At 45.7% G+C, this 17,252-nt stretch overlaps 1 protein-coding gene across 3 annotated transcripts in view; it reads left to right on the top strand.

Annotated features, from left to right (window-relative positions):
* Nucleotides 1-17,252, top strand: part of LOC147108723 (protein-tyrosine kinase 6-like) — a 62,326-nt gene that overhangs the window by 29,676 nt on the left and 15,398 nt on the right. For all 3 annotated transcript variants that reach the window (XM_086005479.1, XM_086005481.1, XM_086005480.1), the window contains exons 5-6: nucleotides 2,006-2,164; nucleotides 10,497-10,678. In XM_086005479.1, coding sequence (XP_085861605.1) covers nucleotides 2,006-2,164; nucleotides 10,497-10,678 — 341 coding nt within the window. The remainder of the gene's footprint in view (nucleotides 1-2,005; nucleotides 2,165-10,496; nucleotides 10,679-17,252) is intronic.

The raw sequence follows: 17,252 nt of genomic DNA, 5'->3' as shown, positions 1-17,252 counted from the left end.
AGGCGCAAATCAACCGTATTTAGCCCCCATGTTCTACTCTCTTGTTATGTGGCACTTTTTCCGAGCATTGGGAATTGAGACAGTGTAATTTGGCCCATGGATATTGTTTTCTGCAATATATTCTGGTTTCCATTATGGAATGTATAATATATTTTGTATAACTCTGCTTTTTTTCACTCATTTTATCTTACTTGCTATATCCTTGCTAATATTTCTTTGTGTCAATGCAGCATTTTTTGCATATAACTTTAACAACTGCTACTTTCCAATATGTCAATATATTGTAAGAACATTCGGATTAATAAATCAATAAAGCTTGCAATGAATAGAACCATTAGGATTTACCATTCACATCTAGGGAAGTACTAGAAGTTTAAATTTGGCTTGGTTGAACCATCTGACATCAACTGATCCAAATTATATTAACATTTACACTACCAACCCCCTATAAGGATGCATGTGAGCTACTGAGTGAGTGAGTTAGAACTTCTTCGTGCCAAAAACATTGAAAAGGAAGTAAAAACCATGAAATCATGAACCAATGTTCCCTTATTAGTAATACAGTTAACAGCATTTGAATAACTAACATTAATAGTATGCAAGACACTTGGATAGATATTATTACCTGACAGAATTAATAACTGAGGTTACAAAGCCAGTTCAATGTATCACAATAATTCAGCACCAACTGTGATCTCCTTGTTGCAAATTGATATTTTGCTCAATATCCAAAGTTGACATAAAGTCATTAAGGTTAGTTTAGACTAGAATCCATGTATAGTTCACCAGTTAACAGCTTTGAATAGCAAGATTATTATCAGATATATTAAAGTTCTTCAGTAACACATGCCATGCTTGTTGACTGATTAGAATATTGGGGGTTGTCCGTCCACACGCCCCTCGCCGCCCTGCCCACCACAGAAATTAGATTGTGATGCTCCATTATAAAGTTACTAGTTCTTCGAGGGATGGAGAAATAACAGAAGAGCAGATTACCCTGACTGCTTACATACTTGTCCTAGCAGTTAGTTACAGAGCAGCAATGACAGAGTTCAGAAAGGATGGGAAAACCTGAAGAAGCAGAGAAGGGGAAGAATAAAATACCTGATTGCCAAAAGTAATAACCTGGCTTTAAAGGCAGCCGAGTGGTGCAGCTTTTTTGTGTCCTCTCTCGCCACCAAACAATGGCATAGATTCATGCTTGTGAGCTCCCCTGATAAATTGTCACCCTCAGTCAGGGTATGCTATACTGGATAAGAAGGAAATGGAGACAGACAAGCCAAGCAATTACACGCAATTTGTGGTATATCGTTGAATGGAAGGAAATAACCAACTGAAAATGGGGGTGGAGAAATATAAAGGGAGTCCAATAATAAAACCATTATTGTGAAAAGTATGCAGCGGCTTGTGAAGTATCGCTCGTGTGGTTAGATTTGCCTGTACTACCTGCAATGGTTAATTGAATCATAGAAATTACAGCATATGAGGCAGCCATCATGATACCTCTACTGGTGCTCGTCTTCAACTGTAACTACCAATTCTATCCCACATCCCTGAGGTTATTTCTAATGAAATATAAAATGACAAAATAACATAATTTATGGCAAAGATTCCTATTTGTAACAAAATCAATAAGGTGTTTACAAAGATTTTGTTAGTGATTGGACACAGAGGATATCTTCCCTAATGGATGTGGTGGTGTCATTCTATAATTTTCAAATTTTACTTTAGGCTTACGTTGGTGATGGGTCTTTGTTTTCTTTTTTCAGAAAGATGCTCTTCAGAAAGAAGGTGTTAAAACTATTGACGGCTAAAATGAAATCTATTTAAACAATTCACATGGAATCCCTGCTTTATGTATTTGACTATGAAGTAATTACACCTTAAAACTGGTAGCAAGGTTTTATGAAAGTGCCGTAAAGAAGAACGATGGTGTAGTAAACAAAAAATGTTAATGTTTAGTCAAATCTATTCTTACAATTTTACATGTTTTTTTGTTCTCCAGGTGTAATGAACCAGAAAGATTTCCAGGCAGAGACGCAGGTTATGAAGAAGTTGCATCATCCACATGTAATGTCACTTTACGCAGTATGCACAACGGCTGATCCTTTCTACATTGTAACTGAACGCATGAAAAATGGCAGTCTGCTAAGCTATTTACGAAGTTGAGTAGACATCCTTTTTATTTTTACCTATCCAGTATTTTGCCATTTTTTTTCAATGTGATAAAAGTATCATCTAGGATGCTTTGGCTAGTGCCTTATCCAAATTCAACCATCAAGGTTATACCTGTGCATATGAAATTGTGCTCCTGGAAGCTTGGAGCTACAGTCAATTGACTGATGGATGCAGCTGCTTAGTTGATTTGTTGGGATATTTAAGTGTCCCATAGTAATTGGGCCTTCTTTTGTTGGGCATCCTGGTTGATATCTCTAAAGAGACTGAAGCAAACTAGACAAAGTTGACATCAAGAAGGTCTACTTAAAGATCAATCTTAACAACAAGCAAATGATATTCTTCTACCCACCATATAAGAGACTATAACACAAAACTTTCAAGATAATGATTACTACTTTTGCTGAAATTTCCACCATTGCGGAAGTGGAATCCACTCACACTAATATAATGGAATATTTGTGGGATACTGTTGCTAGCATAGCAAAGTCCTCGGAAAGCATTTTGTTTGCAAAGATCAACCCATGATCTTTCAGGTTATAGTTATGGCTTGAAAAATGGGGGCTTTTTTCACTGCAACAGAGAAGGTTAAGGATCTAACAGGTTTTTTAAATACTGAAAGGTTATAAGAGGGTAAATCTTCTTAGGCAGTCCCTCGGAACCGAGGATAACTTGCTTCCACATTAAAAATGAGTTTGCAGGTGACTGATTAGCCCAATGCGGGACCTACAGTCTCTGTCACAGGTGGGCCAGATGGTGGTTGAAGGGACGGGTGGGTGGGGTGCTTGGGTTGACGTACGCTCCTTGTACTGCCTGCGCTTGGCTTCCGCTTGCTCTCGGCAAAGAGACTCGAGGTGTTCGGCGCCTTCCCGGATGCTTCTCCTCCACTTTGTGTGGTCTTGGGCCAGGGATTCCCAGGTGTCGGTGGGGATGTTGCACTTTTTCAAGGAGGCTTTGAGGGTGTCCTTGAAGCGTTTCCTCTGCCCACCTGGGGCTCTCTTGCCGTGCCGGAGCTCTGAGTAGAGCGCTTGTTTTGGGAGTCTCGTATCGGGCATGCGGACAATGTGACCCATCCATCGGAGCTGATCGAGCGTGGTCAAAGCTTCGATGCTGGGGATGATGGCCTGAGCAAGAACACTGATGTTGGTGCGCCTATCCTGCCAATGGATTTGCAGGATCTTCCGGAGGCAGCGTTGGTGGTACCTCTCCAGTGCTTTGAGGTGCCTGCTGGGCTTTTTTCACTGCAACAGAGAAGGTTAAGGATCTAACAGGCTTTTTAAATACTGAAAGGTTATAAGAGGGTAAATAGTGGGAGGTTGTCTGCATGGTTGTTTACTTGGTAACCAGGGCCGTCGAAGAACAAAAAGGGAAATGTTATAATTTCTATGGCTCTGTGAGCCCTGGGGCAGGTTTTGCTGTTTCTCCCCAACCAGAAATTTGATCTCTAAAACAAAAGCAAAATACTGCGGATGATGGAAATCTGAAATAAAAACAGAAAATGCTGGAAACACTCAGCATCTGTGGAGAGAGACAGTTCATTTTTAGGTCTGCTGAAAGGTCATCAACCTGAAACGTTAACTCTGTTTCTCTCTCCAGAGATGCTGCCTGACCTGTTGAGTGTTTCTAGCACTTTCTGATTTTATTTCAGAAATTTGACCTTGTGCTTTTGAATGTCCATAGACCAGTCTTGTGGCAAAACAACCATAATTCTGCCCAATACCATCTGGGAACTGTAATGATATCAGCAAATAGTGATGGTATTTGCCTGTTTGATTATTTATGCCTTACCAGCATATTTGCCTGATTGATTATTTATGCCTGACCAGCAGAGGGCATGTGAGAGACAAGCAGTTTAGTTTTAGTTTCGCTTTAGATGGATCTCTAAGATGGTGTCTCCTGTAAATGCTGTCAACTGAGTTGAACATACTTTAGATAAAAAGTCATTCTCTTTCATGAATGTGTCGTCATTGAACCCACATACAAATCAATACATGGTGTCAGAAGTGATTGAAAGAGATGAAGAGGAAAAATCTGAAGTTAAATCAGCTCTCCACATATTAGCAAGCCAAAAGAGAACATCGTTACTTACCTTTGAAGAATAGCTAACGAAGTGAAAAAATGGAAGGTTTACACCCACCGGCGAAGCTTCAGTTGACAGGTAATGTGGCTGAAAATTGGAGGAGGTTCAAACAACATTTGGAGTTGTATTTAGCGGTAATCGGAGCTGACGAGAAAAGTGATAAAATGAAAGCGTCAGTGTTCTTACATGTCGTGGGTGATGAAGCGTTGGAGGTGTATAATAACTTCACATTTGCTGCTGATGGAGACAAAATGAAGTTGGATAAAATAATGGAACAGTTTGAGGCCTACTGCATACCTAAACGTAACGTGACATTTGAGAGGCACAGATTTTTCACATGTGTACAGAAAACGGGAGAGACTATTGATCAGTATGTGACTGAACTGAGAAACAAGCAAAACGTGTGAATTTGGGGGACTGACAGACTCGCTGATAAAAGACAGACTGGTGTGTGGTATTCCAGATAATGGTCTAAGGGAAAGACTGCTAAGAGAGCAAAATCTAGACCTGGGAAAAGCCATAGCACTGTGTAGGGCTACAGAGACTGTAGTTGCAGGCAAAGGAGCTGTTCAGTGACAGTAGCTACAACGTGGATGCAGTGAGTAAGAACGGACACAAACCGTTTAACAAAAAGAGCGCCAATGTGAAAAAAGAGGCGTGGCCAGCGAACAAAAATGAAAGGGGCAATCGAAAGTCATGCAGTCGATGCGGTACACAGCATACACCAAAAAAGTGTCCAGCATATGGTAAAACATGCAATAGTTGCAACAAAAACAACCATTATGCCCGTTGCTGCAAGAACCAAGCGCAACAAAGCAAGGTCCATGCAGTAGATGAAAGCGAGATAGAGGAGTTCTATGTAGATGTTGTGTCTGAAAACAAGAAAGAAGAAAAAAGAGACTGGATGTTGACACTAAAAGTGAATGACATACACATTCCATTTAAATTGGATACTGGAGCACAAGTTAATGTGATATCAGAGACTGATTTTAAGAAAATTAGACCCAGACCAAAGATACATGGAATAAAAGTGAAAGTGACAGGATACTCAGGTACTGATATATCAGTGAAAGGAAGATGCATTGTCAAAGTGACACACAAGGACAGAGAGCACACGCTAGCATTAATCGTGGTGCCAAAGGATGTGCAAGCCATACTAGGTTTAAAAGCCTGTGAGAGACTGAACCTGGTAAAGAGAGTCCTCATTGTGGAAAGCGAAGGAGAGACAGTCTATGATGAACTCATGAAAGAGTACAACAACCTATTTCAGGGTCTAGGCTGCCTTCCAGGAGAACACACGATCAGAGTAGATAAAAGTATGCCAACGGTCATACATCCATGCAGAAAAGTTCCATTTGCTCTTCAAAAGCAACTGAAGGCAGAGTTGGACAGGATGGAAAGCCTGAACGTGATTCAGAAGATAGATGAGCCAACTGAGTGGGTGAGTTCCCTCATCATTGTGGATGGAAAGCTCAGGATTTGCCTGGATCCAAGAGATCTAAACAGAGCAATAAAGAGAGAGCACTTCAAGCTTCCTACACGTGAGGAAATCATGTCACAGTTTGCAAATGCAAAGTATTTCAGCAAATTAGATGCATCATCAGGATTTTGGCAGATGAAACTGGACGAGGCAAGTTCAAGACTGTGCACGTTCAACAGTCCATTTGGCAGATACAGATTCGTAAGGTTACCATTTGGCATTGCCTCAGCTCCTGAAGTGTATCACAAAACTATCCATATGATCTATGAGCACCTGGAGGGAGTTGATACATCAATGGATGACATCATAGTATGGGGAACCACGAGAACTGAGCATGACGAGAGACTGAAAAAAGTGCTGGAAGCAACAAGGAAAACAAACCTGAAGCTGAATAGAGAGAAATGCCAGCTCGGGGTGACAGAACTGACATTCGTGGGAGATATCCTTAGCAGTGAGGGCATCAGACCAGATCCCAGAAAGGTGTCCGCCATTGAGAATATGCCAAAGCCACAATGCAAAAAGGATGTGCAGAGGTTTAATGGAATGATCAACTACATGGGTAAATTCATATCCAACCTCTCAGAAAAGATGGCGCCACTGAGAAGACTAACTGAAAAGAACATAGAATGGGAATGGAATCATGAGCATGAGAAGTCACGGAGCGATCTAAAGAAACTGCTCACAGAGGAACCAGTTCTGAGGTTTTATGACCCAGCGAGACCCATCAAGATATCATCAGATGCATCACAGAGTGGGCTCGGTGCTGTTCTTCTGCAAAAATATGACTCCTGGCAACCTATTGCATATGCATCGCGCTCAATGACAGACGCGGAGACGCGATATGCTCAACTAGAAAAGGAGCTGCTCAGCATCACATACGCCTGTGAAAGATTTCACCAGTTTGTGGCAGGACAAGCAATCAGTGTAGAGACTGACCATAAGCCCTTGATTGCATTGTTCCAAAAGCCACTAAATGGGTGTCCGCTTAGAATACAAAGAATGATGATCAGGCTGCAACGCTATACACTGAATGTTGCGTACACACCGGGTAAGCTGATGTATACAGCAGACACGTTGTCCAGAGCTGTAGACCCAAGAGAGCCCGCAAACACCAAAATGGATGAAAAAGTGAATGCCTACGTGGACATGATCACAAGTGCACTGCCCATAGCAGATGCAAAAATGGAGCTCATAAAGAATGAGACAAACAAAGATGAAACAATGAGACGACTGAGGAAAAGCATCTTGGATGGATGGCCCAACATGAAGCAAGACTGCTCACCTGACATGGCAGAGTACTGGAACTGCAGGGCGGAACTATCACTGGTCGAAGACATCATCTACAAAGGAAGTAAAATAGTTATCCCAAAGAGTCTGAGAAAAGAGACGCTAAAAAGGATCCATGGAGGACATCTGGGAATCGAAAAGTGTAAGAAAAGAGCACGAGAGGTGATGTACTGGCCACAAATCAACCAAGATGTGACAAATGAGGTGTCAAACTGCACAATATGCCTGAAATATCGAGCAAGCAATCCGGTAGAACCACTAAAGCCACACCCAGCGCCAAACAGACCTTACCAGAAGGTAGGCGCTGACCTATTCGTATGTCAAGGGAAGGACTATCTTGTAGTCACAGACTATTACTCCCTGTATCCAGAGGTTTGTAGACTGTACACCACCACTGCAGATGCTGTGATAACATGTATGAAAGCCATATTCTCCAGACATGGCGTGGCAAGCGAGGTCTTCACAGACAACGGATCCCAGTTTTACAATGCAAGTTTCCGACACTTTGCCAAAGAGTGGGACTTTGTCCACACAACGTCAAGTCCTCACTTTCCACAGTCCAATGGACTAGTGGAAAAATCGGTCCAGACAGTCCAGACTGATGTACAAGGCAAAAGACAGTGGAACTGACTTCTACCAGAGCATGCTTGTATACCGCACAATGCCGCTCGAGTGTGGTATGTCACCAGCCCAACTCCTGATGGGACGTCTGCTAAGGTCAAACCTACCCATCCCGGAGAACCTCCTGAAAACAAAAGAGGGGGAGAAAGTGAGGAAGTTCAAAGAACAACAGAAAGAAAAGCAAAAGTACTACTATGACAGAGGAACACAAAACCTACCTGAACTCCACACTGGTGACCAAGTAAGGTTCAAAGACAAAACAAACATATGGACTCAGAAGGGAACTGTCCTGAGTGAAGTTCAACCAAGATCATACACCATTCAGACAGATGAGGGTGCTGTTCTGAGAAGAAATCGTCGGGATCTTCTCATGGGACCAGCCACAGCAAGTCAAAAGACTGATACTGTTGAACAACCTGATCACACAGCAGGTCAAAAGACTGATACTGTTGAACAACCTGATCACACAGCTGATAATTCATCATCTGAGGCAACAACTCAGATTCAAGGACAATCAATCAGAAAATCCTCAAGACGCATGAAGCCTCCTGAGAGACTCATTGAGCAAGTTTAAGGACTCTTGTTATAGAAGGAAGTAATGTTATCTTATTCTTTCTTCAAGTTCTAGTGTATTTACATATTTCATGTGAACACACAAAACAAGGTTAAAAAAACTTGATAATGATAATGTAAGTTCATTAAGTGTTACAGTTAAAATGCAGAGTAATACAAAGAAAACATGTAGTTAGATAAAAGTAAAATACTTTTGTTTTAAGAAAGGGAGATGTAATGATATCAGCAAATAGTGATGGTATTTGCCTGTTTGATTATTTATGCCTTACCAGCATATTTGCCTGATTGATTATTTATGCCTGACCAGCAGAGGGCATGTGAGAGACAAGCAGTTTAGTTTTAGTTTCGCTTTAGATGGATCTCTAAGATGGTGTCTCCTATAAATGCTGTTAACTGAGTTGAACATACTTTAGATAAAAAGTCATTCTCTTTCATGAATGTGTCGTCATTGAACCCACATACAAATCAATACGAACCTGTCCTGCAAAATCAAAAAACTTATCTCCAAGTTCACTCCAAACATTTGTGGGGTAAATGCTTTAGGTGATTTCGTGACTTTTCTCTGGCAAACTTTCTCATGCAACTTGGGGCTGGATTTTGCCAATGGGGAGCTTTTGGGGGCGGGACTCCCACTTGTCGGGTTTTAGTCCCGCCTCCATCAACTTGTGGCCAACCCACGCTATTTTCCCTTGATTGACCTTGTTAAGCCCGCCCAGCAGGCTTAGCAGGCCAATTAAGGGAAAGCCGGTTACAGGTGATGTCAGCGAGTGATGTTTCATTTGTCAAGAGCTTTTGACAGATGAAATGTCAGCATTTGACGGCTCTGTGAAGCTGTCAAACACTGACAATCTGTCTTCTAAGTTCAGTCCTGTCACTCAGGCTGAGTTAGAGAGCTCTCCTGAGCAGAAAGCAGAAAGCTTTTGACAGTTCAGCGGCCATTCTGCTTTCTGTGCCGGTGAGCTGAGGGACTCCCGAGACCTGAAGGAAGGAAGCCTGCAGGAAGAAGTAAAGGTAAGTAAAACTTATTAGAACACTTTACACACACTTCACACACTTACCTCTGCACGCATGCACCCATCACTCACCTGAACACTGGACATCTCGACCCCTCTGACCTCCGCAGACCGACGGCCCACCTCGCTGACCCTGGCGAGGTTTGGTGCCGTCGGGAAGCCCACACTTCAGGGCTCAAAATGGAGATTCTCAAAAAAACTGCCTGTTAACTACCTGTTAACAGGCACTAATCCTCTTCCCGCCTTGGAGACGGGACCCGGCGCGGGTTGGGTACCCGCCTCCTGGGAAGATGGTGCGGAGGATGGGTACCCGCCCCCAGATTCTACCATTTTCCCGGCAGTCCCGCCTCCAAACCCACCTCCCCAGGGCTGGCAAAATCGCCCCCATAGTGTCTTCTGCAAATTTAGTGCTCGAACTTACAATTCCTTTTAAGGCCAGTAGTAAATATTTTGAACAGCAAGAATGCCTTGAGGAACCCGACTGGATGAATTAGAACAATTCTCATTGCGAATCTAGCTTATTAATAATCCATTTTTGACTTCAATGGTTGGAACTCATGAACTTTTGCTTTAAGTAGATCTCCTTTGCGGGGTCATATATATTGGATTGCGCGCCTCCTCTGATACTTGCTCAAAGAACTCCAATATCACTACTCATAGTGGGACTAATTGGATAGCTGTTTCAAAGACCCGACACAAGCACAATGGGCTGAATAGCCTCCTTCTGTGCTGTATTATTCCATGATTCTATATGACACTATAAAATGAATGGCCAACTGTTAGCAATGGTTTCACACAGTAAAAGAAGATCATATGGGCCCTGCCTGAAAATTCTCTTGAGAGACATCCTGCTGACTTGTTTTGATCTGACTTGCTTTCAATCTACTGCCATCTAGTTTCTAAAATTTGGTAAATTATAAAGGTGTCTGCTTTACTTCATTTCGCAGTATGTAGTATTTTTTGAACTAAAATGCGTTTTCTATACCAAGGATTTGGTAATAGATCTTCCCATGAGCAGCGTCCGCATATAAATGCTTAATACACACAGGAATGTAGTACAAATGCTTTGCTATTACACACATCCATGAAATAATAGCCCACACAAGACTGTTGTGTGAATAAATTGTGTATTTGTATGTGAACTTTGCTGATGGGAAGATTTGCCCAAAATTTGAATCAAGGTATCTCAAGAAAGTTCAATTTTTTGGCAAAATCAATTTTTATGTTCTCTGTGTCCTTACTTTTGTTCATTTTAAACTATTATCAGGCAAAGAAGGATTCCATTTGATCTTGGAGCACCTACTTGACATGTCAATTCAAGTAGCAGAGGGGATGTCATATCTAGAATCCCTAAACTATATCCATCGGGATTTGGCTGCAAGAAATGTCCTAGTTGGAGATAATTGCATTTGCAAGATTGCTGACTTTGGATTAGCCAGAGTTATAAAGGTAATGTTGTTTTCCTTTCATATCACATGTGCATAAAACTAAATTTGCTCATACTGTACTAGAAAGACCACATTAGACTCGTTAATCTCGTCTGGATTGGACTGTAATGAACAGGTGTAGACCAACACACCAGAAATGGCTAAAAATCTAATTAGGTTAAATTCAAAAATATGCATTAAAGTTAACCCTTGAGAGCTGTACCGAATACAGGTTAATCCAGGTAAATATTTAGCCAAGAAATGTTCTGCTCGAATCCTTTGCACTTTTGTGCTTGATCACTGATATACCTAGGTCTCGTAAGGAGACAGTGTCCTCCCGCCCGTCTGGGTAAGCCACGTAGGCGTACTGGGGGTTGGCGTGCAGGAGGTTCACCCTTTCGACCAGGGGGTCTGTTTTATGGGCCCTCACGTGCTTTCGCAGCAAGACGGGCCCCGGAGAGGTCAGCCAGGTTGGTAGAGTGGTTCCCGTAGTCGACTTCCTGGGGAAAACAAACATTCGTTCATGGGGGGTGGCGTTAACGGCAGTGCAAAGTAGTGACCGGATGGAGTGCAGCGCTGTCGGGAGGACTTCCTGCCAGCGGGAGGTTGGGAGGCCCTTAGACTTTAAGGCTAAGAGGACGGCCTTCCATACCGTCGCGTTCTCTCTTTCCACCTGGCCGTTCCCTTGGGGGTTGTAGCTGGTGGTCCTACTTGCTGCAATACCTCTCGCTAGTAGGAACTGACGGAGTTCCTCGCTCATGAAAGAGGAGCCCCGGTCACTATGTATATAGTTTGGGAACCCGAACAAGGCGAAGAGGTCGTTCAGGCATTTAATGACCGTGGTACTGGTCATGTCTGGGCAGGGGAAGGCAAAGGGGAAACGGGAGTACTCATCAACAATGTTGAGGAAGTACACATTACGGTCAGAGGACGGGAGGGGCCCCTTAAAGTCGATGCTCAGGCGCTCGAAGGGGCGGGTGGCCTTGATCAGGCTTGCTCTGTCCGGCCTAAAGAAGTGCGGTTTGCACTCGGCGCAGGTCTGGCAGTTCCTGGTTATGGTCCTGACCTCCTCGATGGAGTAGGGCAGGTTGCGGGCCTTAATGAAGTGGTAAAGTCTGGTGACCCCGGGGTGGCAGAGGTCGTTGTGGAGGGTCTGAAGTCTATCACTTTGCGCGCTGGCGCATGTAATTCGTGACAGAGCATCGGGGGGTTCGTTCAGCTTACCTGGCCGGTACAAGATATCATAATCGTAGGTGGAGAGCTCGATTCTCCACCTCAAGATCTTGTCATTCTTGATTTTGCCCCTCAGCTTGTTATTAAACATAAAAGCGACCGAACGTTGGTCGGTAAGGAGGGTAAATCGTTTGCCTGCCAGGTAGTGCCTCCAGCGTCGTACCGCCTCCACAACGCCTGGGCCTCCTTCTCGACCGACGAGTGTCGGATCTCAGGGCCCTGTAGGGTCCTTGAGAAGAAGGCCACCGGTCTCCCCTCCTGGTTAAGGGTGGCGGCTAGGGCGAAGTCGGATGCATCGCTCTCGACTTGGAAGGGGATGGACTCATCCACTGCGTGCATAGTGGCCTTGGCAATGTCTCCCTTAATGAGGGAGAAGGCTGCGCACGCTTCCTCCGTAAGGGGGAAGGATGTGGACTTCATGAGGGGTCTGGCTTTGTCCGCATAATTGGGCACCCATTGGGCATAGTAGGCGAAGAGCCCCAGGGTTCTCTTAAGTGCCTTAGGGCAGTGGGGGAGGGGTAGCTCCATGAGGGGGCGCATTCTTTCGGGGTCGGGGCCGATGAGTCCGTTCTCTACTACACAGCCAAGGATGGCAAGGCGCGAGGTGTTAAACACACATTTCTCCTTATTGTAGGTGAGGTTCAGCCGTTGGGCTGTACGGAGGAATTTCTCCAGATTCACGTCGTGGTCCTGCCGGTCGCGGCCGCAGATGGTGACGTTATCTAGGTAGGGGAATGTGGCCTGCAGTCCGTTCTGGTCAACCATCCGGTCCATCTCCCTTTGGAAGACCGAGACCCCGTTGGTGACACCGAAGGGGACCCTAAGGAAGTGGTATAGGCGCCCATTCGCCTCGAAGGCGGTGTACTGGCGGTCCTCGGGGTGGATAGGGAGTTGGTGGTAGGCCGACTTAAGGTCGATGGTCGAGAATACGCGGTATTGTGCAATCTGATTGACCATGTCAGATATGCGGGGAAGGGGGTATGCGTCCAGCTGGGTGTATCTGTTTATGGTCTGGCTGTAGTCGATGACCAGGCGATTTTTATCGCCGGTCTTAACGACCACGACCTGGGCACGCCAGGGGCTGTTGCTCCCCTCGATGATGCCCTCCTTCAGGAGACGCTGCACCTCAGAGCTAATGAAAGCTCTGTCCCCAGCGCTGTACCGCCTACTCTTGGTAGCGACGGGTTTGCAGTCGGGGGTGAGGTTAGCGAACAGGGAAGGTGGCGGCACCTTGAGGGTGGATAGGCTGCAGGTGTTACGCGGTGGGCGGTTTAACCTTCGCTGGTTGTCGACTGTGAGTGGGGGGAGGGGTCCACCGTATGCTAGGGTTACACTTTGGAGGTGGGATTGGAAGTCCAGCCCTAGTAGGATGGCAGCGCAGAGCTGGGGGAGGACGAGGAGTTTAAAGTTTTTATACTCTGTACCCTTAACCGACAAGGTCACAGCACAGTAGCCGCTAATGTCCGTGGCGTGGGACCTCGATGCCATCGAGATTCGGTTGCGCGTTGGCAGGACAGGGAGGGAGTAGTGGCTCACCGTGTCTGGGTGGATGAAGCTCTCCGTGCTTCCGCTGTCAAACAGGCAGGTCGTGGCGTGGCCGTTTACTTTGATGTCCATCATCGACTTGGACAGGTGGTGTGGGCGGGCTTGATCCAGAGTGACGGAGGCTAGCGTGTAGGTAAGCGAGTCGTTGTCGTCTGCGGGCGAGGCGGTCGTCGGGTCCGGGGGCCCGGTGGCAGTCGGGCGTGGTGGGTAAAATGGCGTCTCCCACGAGGTAGGACAAAATGGCGGAGAAGATGGCTGCCCCCATAACTCACATGCACTATTGGGGTCGGTTGCCTTGATCAAAGATGGCCGCCCCATGACTCACGTGTGGGGATACTGGCCTCAGTTGCCGTGAAAGAAGATGGCCGCCCCCACAGTTCGCATGAGGCACTGCTGGCCTCTGAAGATCCGCTCCTGCAGGCCTTAGAGAAATGGCCTTTCTTCCTGCAGGTTGTGCAGGTAGAGTTCCTGGCTGGGCAGCGCGACCTCGGGTGCTTCTCCTGGCCGCAAAAGAAGCAGCCGGCGGCCCGATCGCGGGTGCCCGATGTCGGAGCCGGTACCGGGGGTGGCGGGCCCGGTCGGGTCCGGGACGCCGACGCTGAGGTAGGTCCCGGGGGCGGCGCTGCGAAGGGTATTGCGGTAGGGGTCGGGGTAGGTCCCGGGGGCGGCGCTGCGAAGGGTATTGCGGTAGGGGTCGGGCCCGAGTCCCAGGGTCGCGAGCAGTACCTGGAAAACGCCTCCTGGTCCTGATGGGCCACCTCCAGGGAGAGAGCGAGGGCTTCAGCTTTGTCCAGGTCGAGGTCTTTAGCTTCAAGCAGTCTTTGCCGTGAGTAGTCGGACCGTAGGCCTTTCACAAAGGCATCGCGGATATTATCTTCCGTATTTTCAACAGCCGTCACCGCTTTAAAGTCACAGTTCCTGCCGAGTGCTCTTAGCGCCCGTAAAAATTCAGCTACAGACTCTCCTGGCTGTTGCGGGCGGGATCTTAGGAGGTGCCTGGTGTACATGTAATTTACCGGGCTGCGGTACTGCTGTTTCAGTAGGTTGATAGCGGCCTCGTACGTAGTCGTGTCCTGTATGAGTGCGTATACTCTCGGGCTCGCTTGGGCGTTCAGAAGTCTTAGTTTGGATCTCTGCGGGGCGCCGGATTCTTCCAGGTAGGATTCGAAGCAGTCCAGCCAGTGTTTGAAGTTGAGGGCTGCGTTTGCTGCCTGTGGGTTTAGATCCAGGTACGGTGGTTTGAGGGCTTGCAGCCAAGCTGGCTGGTGTGGCTGTGCTTCTGGGAGGGCTTCTGGCTGGCCAGTAGTAGACATCTTTAAAATTTAGTCAATAAAATTGATATACCTATCAATTCGTCCAATAAAAAGCGACGAGTTAGGAACGTAACTAAAGGTTTTTATTGACTAAATAACAGAGCCCACCCTCGTGGGTGATCGGGTCCAACAAGGAGGAATACCAGCCAGTCGACTACCTTTATACCTGGGCAGGTAGGTGGAGCCATGGGCGGAGTCGGAGGTGGTCAGCCCAGGTATAACAGCGCGACAAGAGGCGACCTCGTATCGTGATACAACAGTGATAACGGTGATAACAATACAACAGTGATAACTATAGTGTAACGATAGAAGTGGTTTACCACAATCACTAGATACTTTTAGATGAGGAAGGCCATTCACCCATCCAGAAATATCCTACAGTCCCGCTATTTCAGCTTCTAATTGTTTCTTAAGTGATTTCAGAGCTTTTGCCTGGAAGTTCATTCCAAGTGTTAATCATTTTCTGCATGAAGAAGTACCACCTAATATCAATACTAAAAATGACCTTTTACTATTTTAAACCCCCATCCCTTTGTATTACTCATGTGGTTTAATTTAAAGTAATATTATAGATTAACCTTTTCCATTCCCTTAACTATCTTACACACTTCCATAAGACCATCTTTCCAATTCTTCCTCCCTAAGGCTCGAAAGCCAAAGTCTCTCCAGGCTTTTCTTGGAGCTCAGACCCCTTGCAGTAGAGGCGAGTCTTATATTCGCTTATGGGATCTGGGCATCACTGGCAAGGCCAGCATTTATTGCCCATCCCTAGTTGCCCTTGAGAAGATGATGGTGAGCCACCTTCTTGAACCGCTGCAGTCCGTGTGGTGAAGGTAGTCCCACAGTGCTGTTAGGGAGTTCCAGGATTTTGACCCAGTGACGATGAAGGATCGGCGATATACTTCTAAGTCAGGATAGTGTGTGACTTGGAGGGGAACTTGGAGGTGGTGGTGTTCCCATGCGCCTGCTGCCCTTGTCCTTCTAGGTGGAAGAGGTCGTGGGTGTGGGAGGTGCTGCCGAAGAAGCCTTGGCAAGTTGCTGCAATGCATCTTGTAGATGGTACACACTGCAGCCACGGTACGCCGGTACTTGACTGTCTCCATTGTTACTTTGCAATTAGAACTAGACACAGTACTTGATGTATGGGCTGACCAGTGCATTGTAAAGTTTGACCACAACTTCCTCTGACTTGCTTGAACACGTTTAGCGTCAATTGTATTAAGACTCCTGTTGTGTCTGTGCTTTCAAATGTAGTTATGCTAAATAACTGGACACAGACAACAGAATACTTAAACAGGTCTTTAGTAACTGAGGGTCAGGGCTGAACTGAAATACACTTTGCTCCACAGGGTTTATATACCGGTGTGGTCACTACCGGTACTACAATATACAGGAGCCATCAGAAAGTAGTCCATCACCTTAAGGTAGTCTCTTAAGGTGGTACAGGTTACATACACTACAATTCCTCCCCTTTTAGCTTAACAGTGTACACCCCAATTTAAACATAACATGGATAACATATATACAACTTTCATACAAAACTGTTCAAAGATTCAGTCTCTGAGGAGGCCTCCTGATCCGGGCCGGATAACGCCTTTCAGGGGTCTCTGGTTCTCGTTGCTGGGGTGACTCATCCATTTGATCTCTTATGGATTGAACATCATCATGTACGTTTGAGTCTGAGGTAGATGCTACAGGCTCAATAACTTCTTCAACTGGTGTCTCTGCCGTAGACATGGGGTCGACCCTTGTTCTCGATTCCACAAGTTCGTCAGCATGACGTCGTATTACGTTCTCACCAACGTCTACCATGTGCATCAAGGGTCTTTGTCGGGCACGAATTGTTCCGGATTGCCATTTATCATTCCTATAGTCCCTGGCCAACACTGGTTGTCCTATTTCGAAACTCTGAGTGGCCTTGTTATTTACGTGCTGGAATTGTTTGTTTTCGACTTCCCTACGCACATTGGGTTTTAACAAATCCAACCGGGACCGCAACCTCCTGTTATAGAACATTATGGCAGGGCTTTGATTTGTCACTGCATGCGTGGCGTTTCGATATGCCATCAGGAAATTGTCCACCTTGTGTTGTAGTGGAATATGGTCTTCGCTCATGGCCTTTATCGCCTTTTTGAACGTTTGTACAAATCTCTCGGCCAACCCATTGGTAGCCGGATGATATGGGGCAGATGTATAGTGTTTCACCCCATTCTTTTTCATGAATTTCTGGAATTCTTCTGACACGAACTGTGGTCCGTTGTCTGAACATATTTGTTCCAGCAACCCATTCCTTGCAAATATGGTTCTTAGAACTGCAATCGTCTTTTCAGAGGTAGTGGTCGACATCTTAATCACTTCTGGCCATTTAGAATGTGCGTCTACCGCTATCAAAAACATGGAATCCATGAATGGACCTGCAAAGTCGATATGCACACATTGCCATAGGGTTGAAGGCCATTCCCACGGATGCAGCGGTGCAATTGGAGGTGTGTTTTGAACTTTTTG

This window comes from Somniosus microcephalus, chromosome 13, assembly GCF_052327205.1.
Source record: "Somniosus microcephalus isolate GS21.2 chromosome 13, FLI_Smic_1.0, whole genome shotgun sequence".
In the NCBI taxonomy this organism is placed as follows: Eukaryota; Metazoa; Chordata; class Chondrichthyes; order Squaliformes; family Somniosidae; genus Somniosus; species Somniosus microcephalus.
This window is presented reverse-complemented; position numbering and strand designations above follow the sequence as displayed.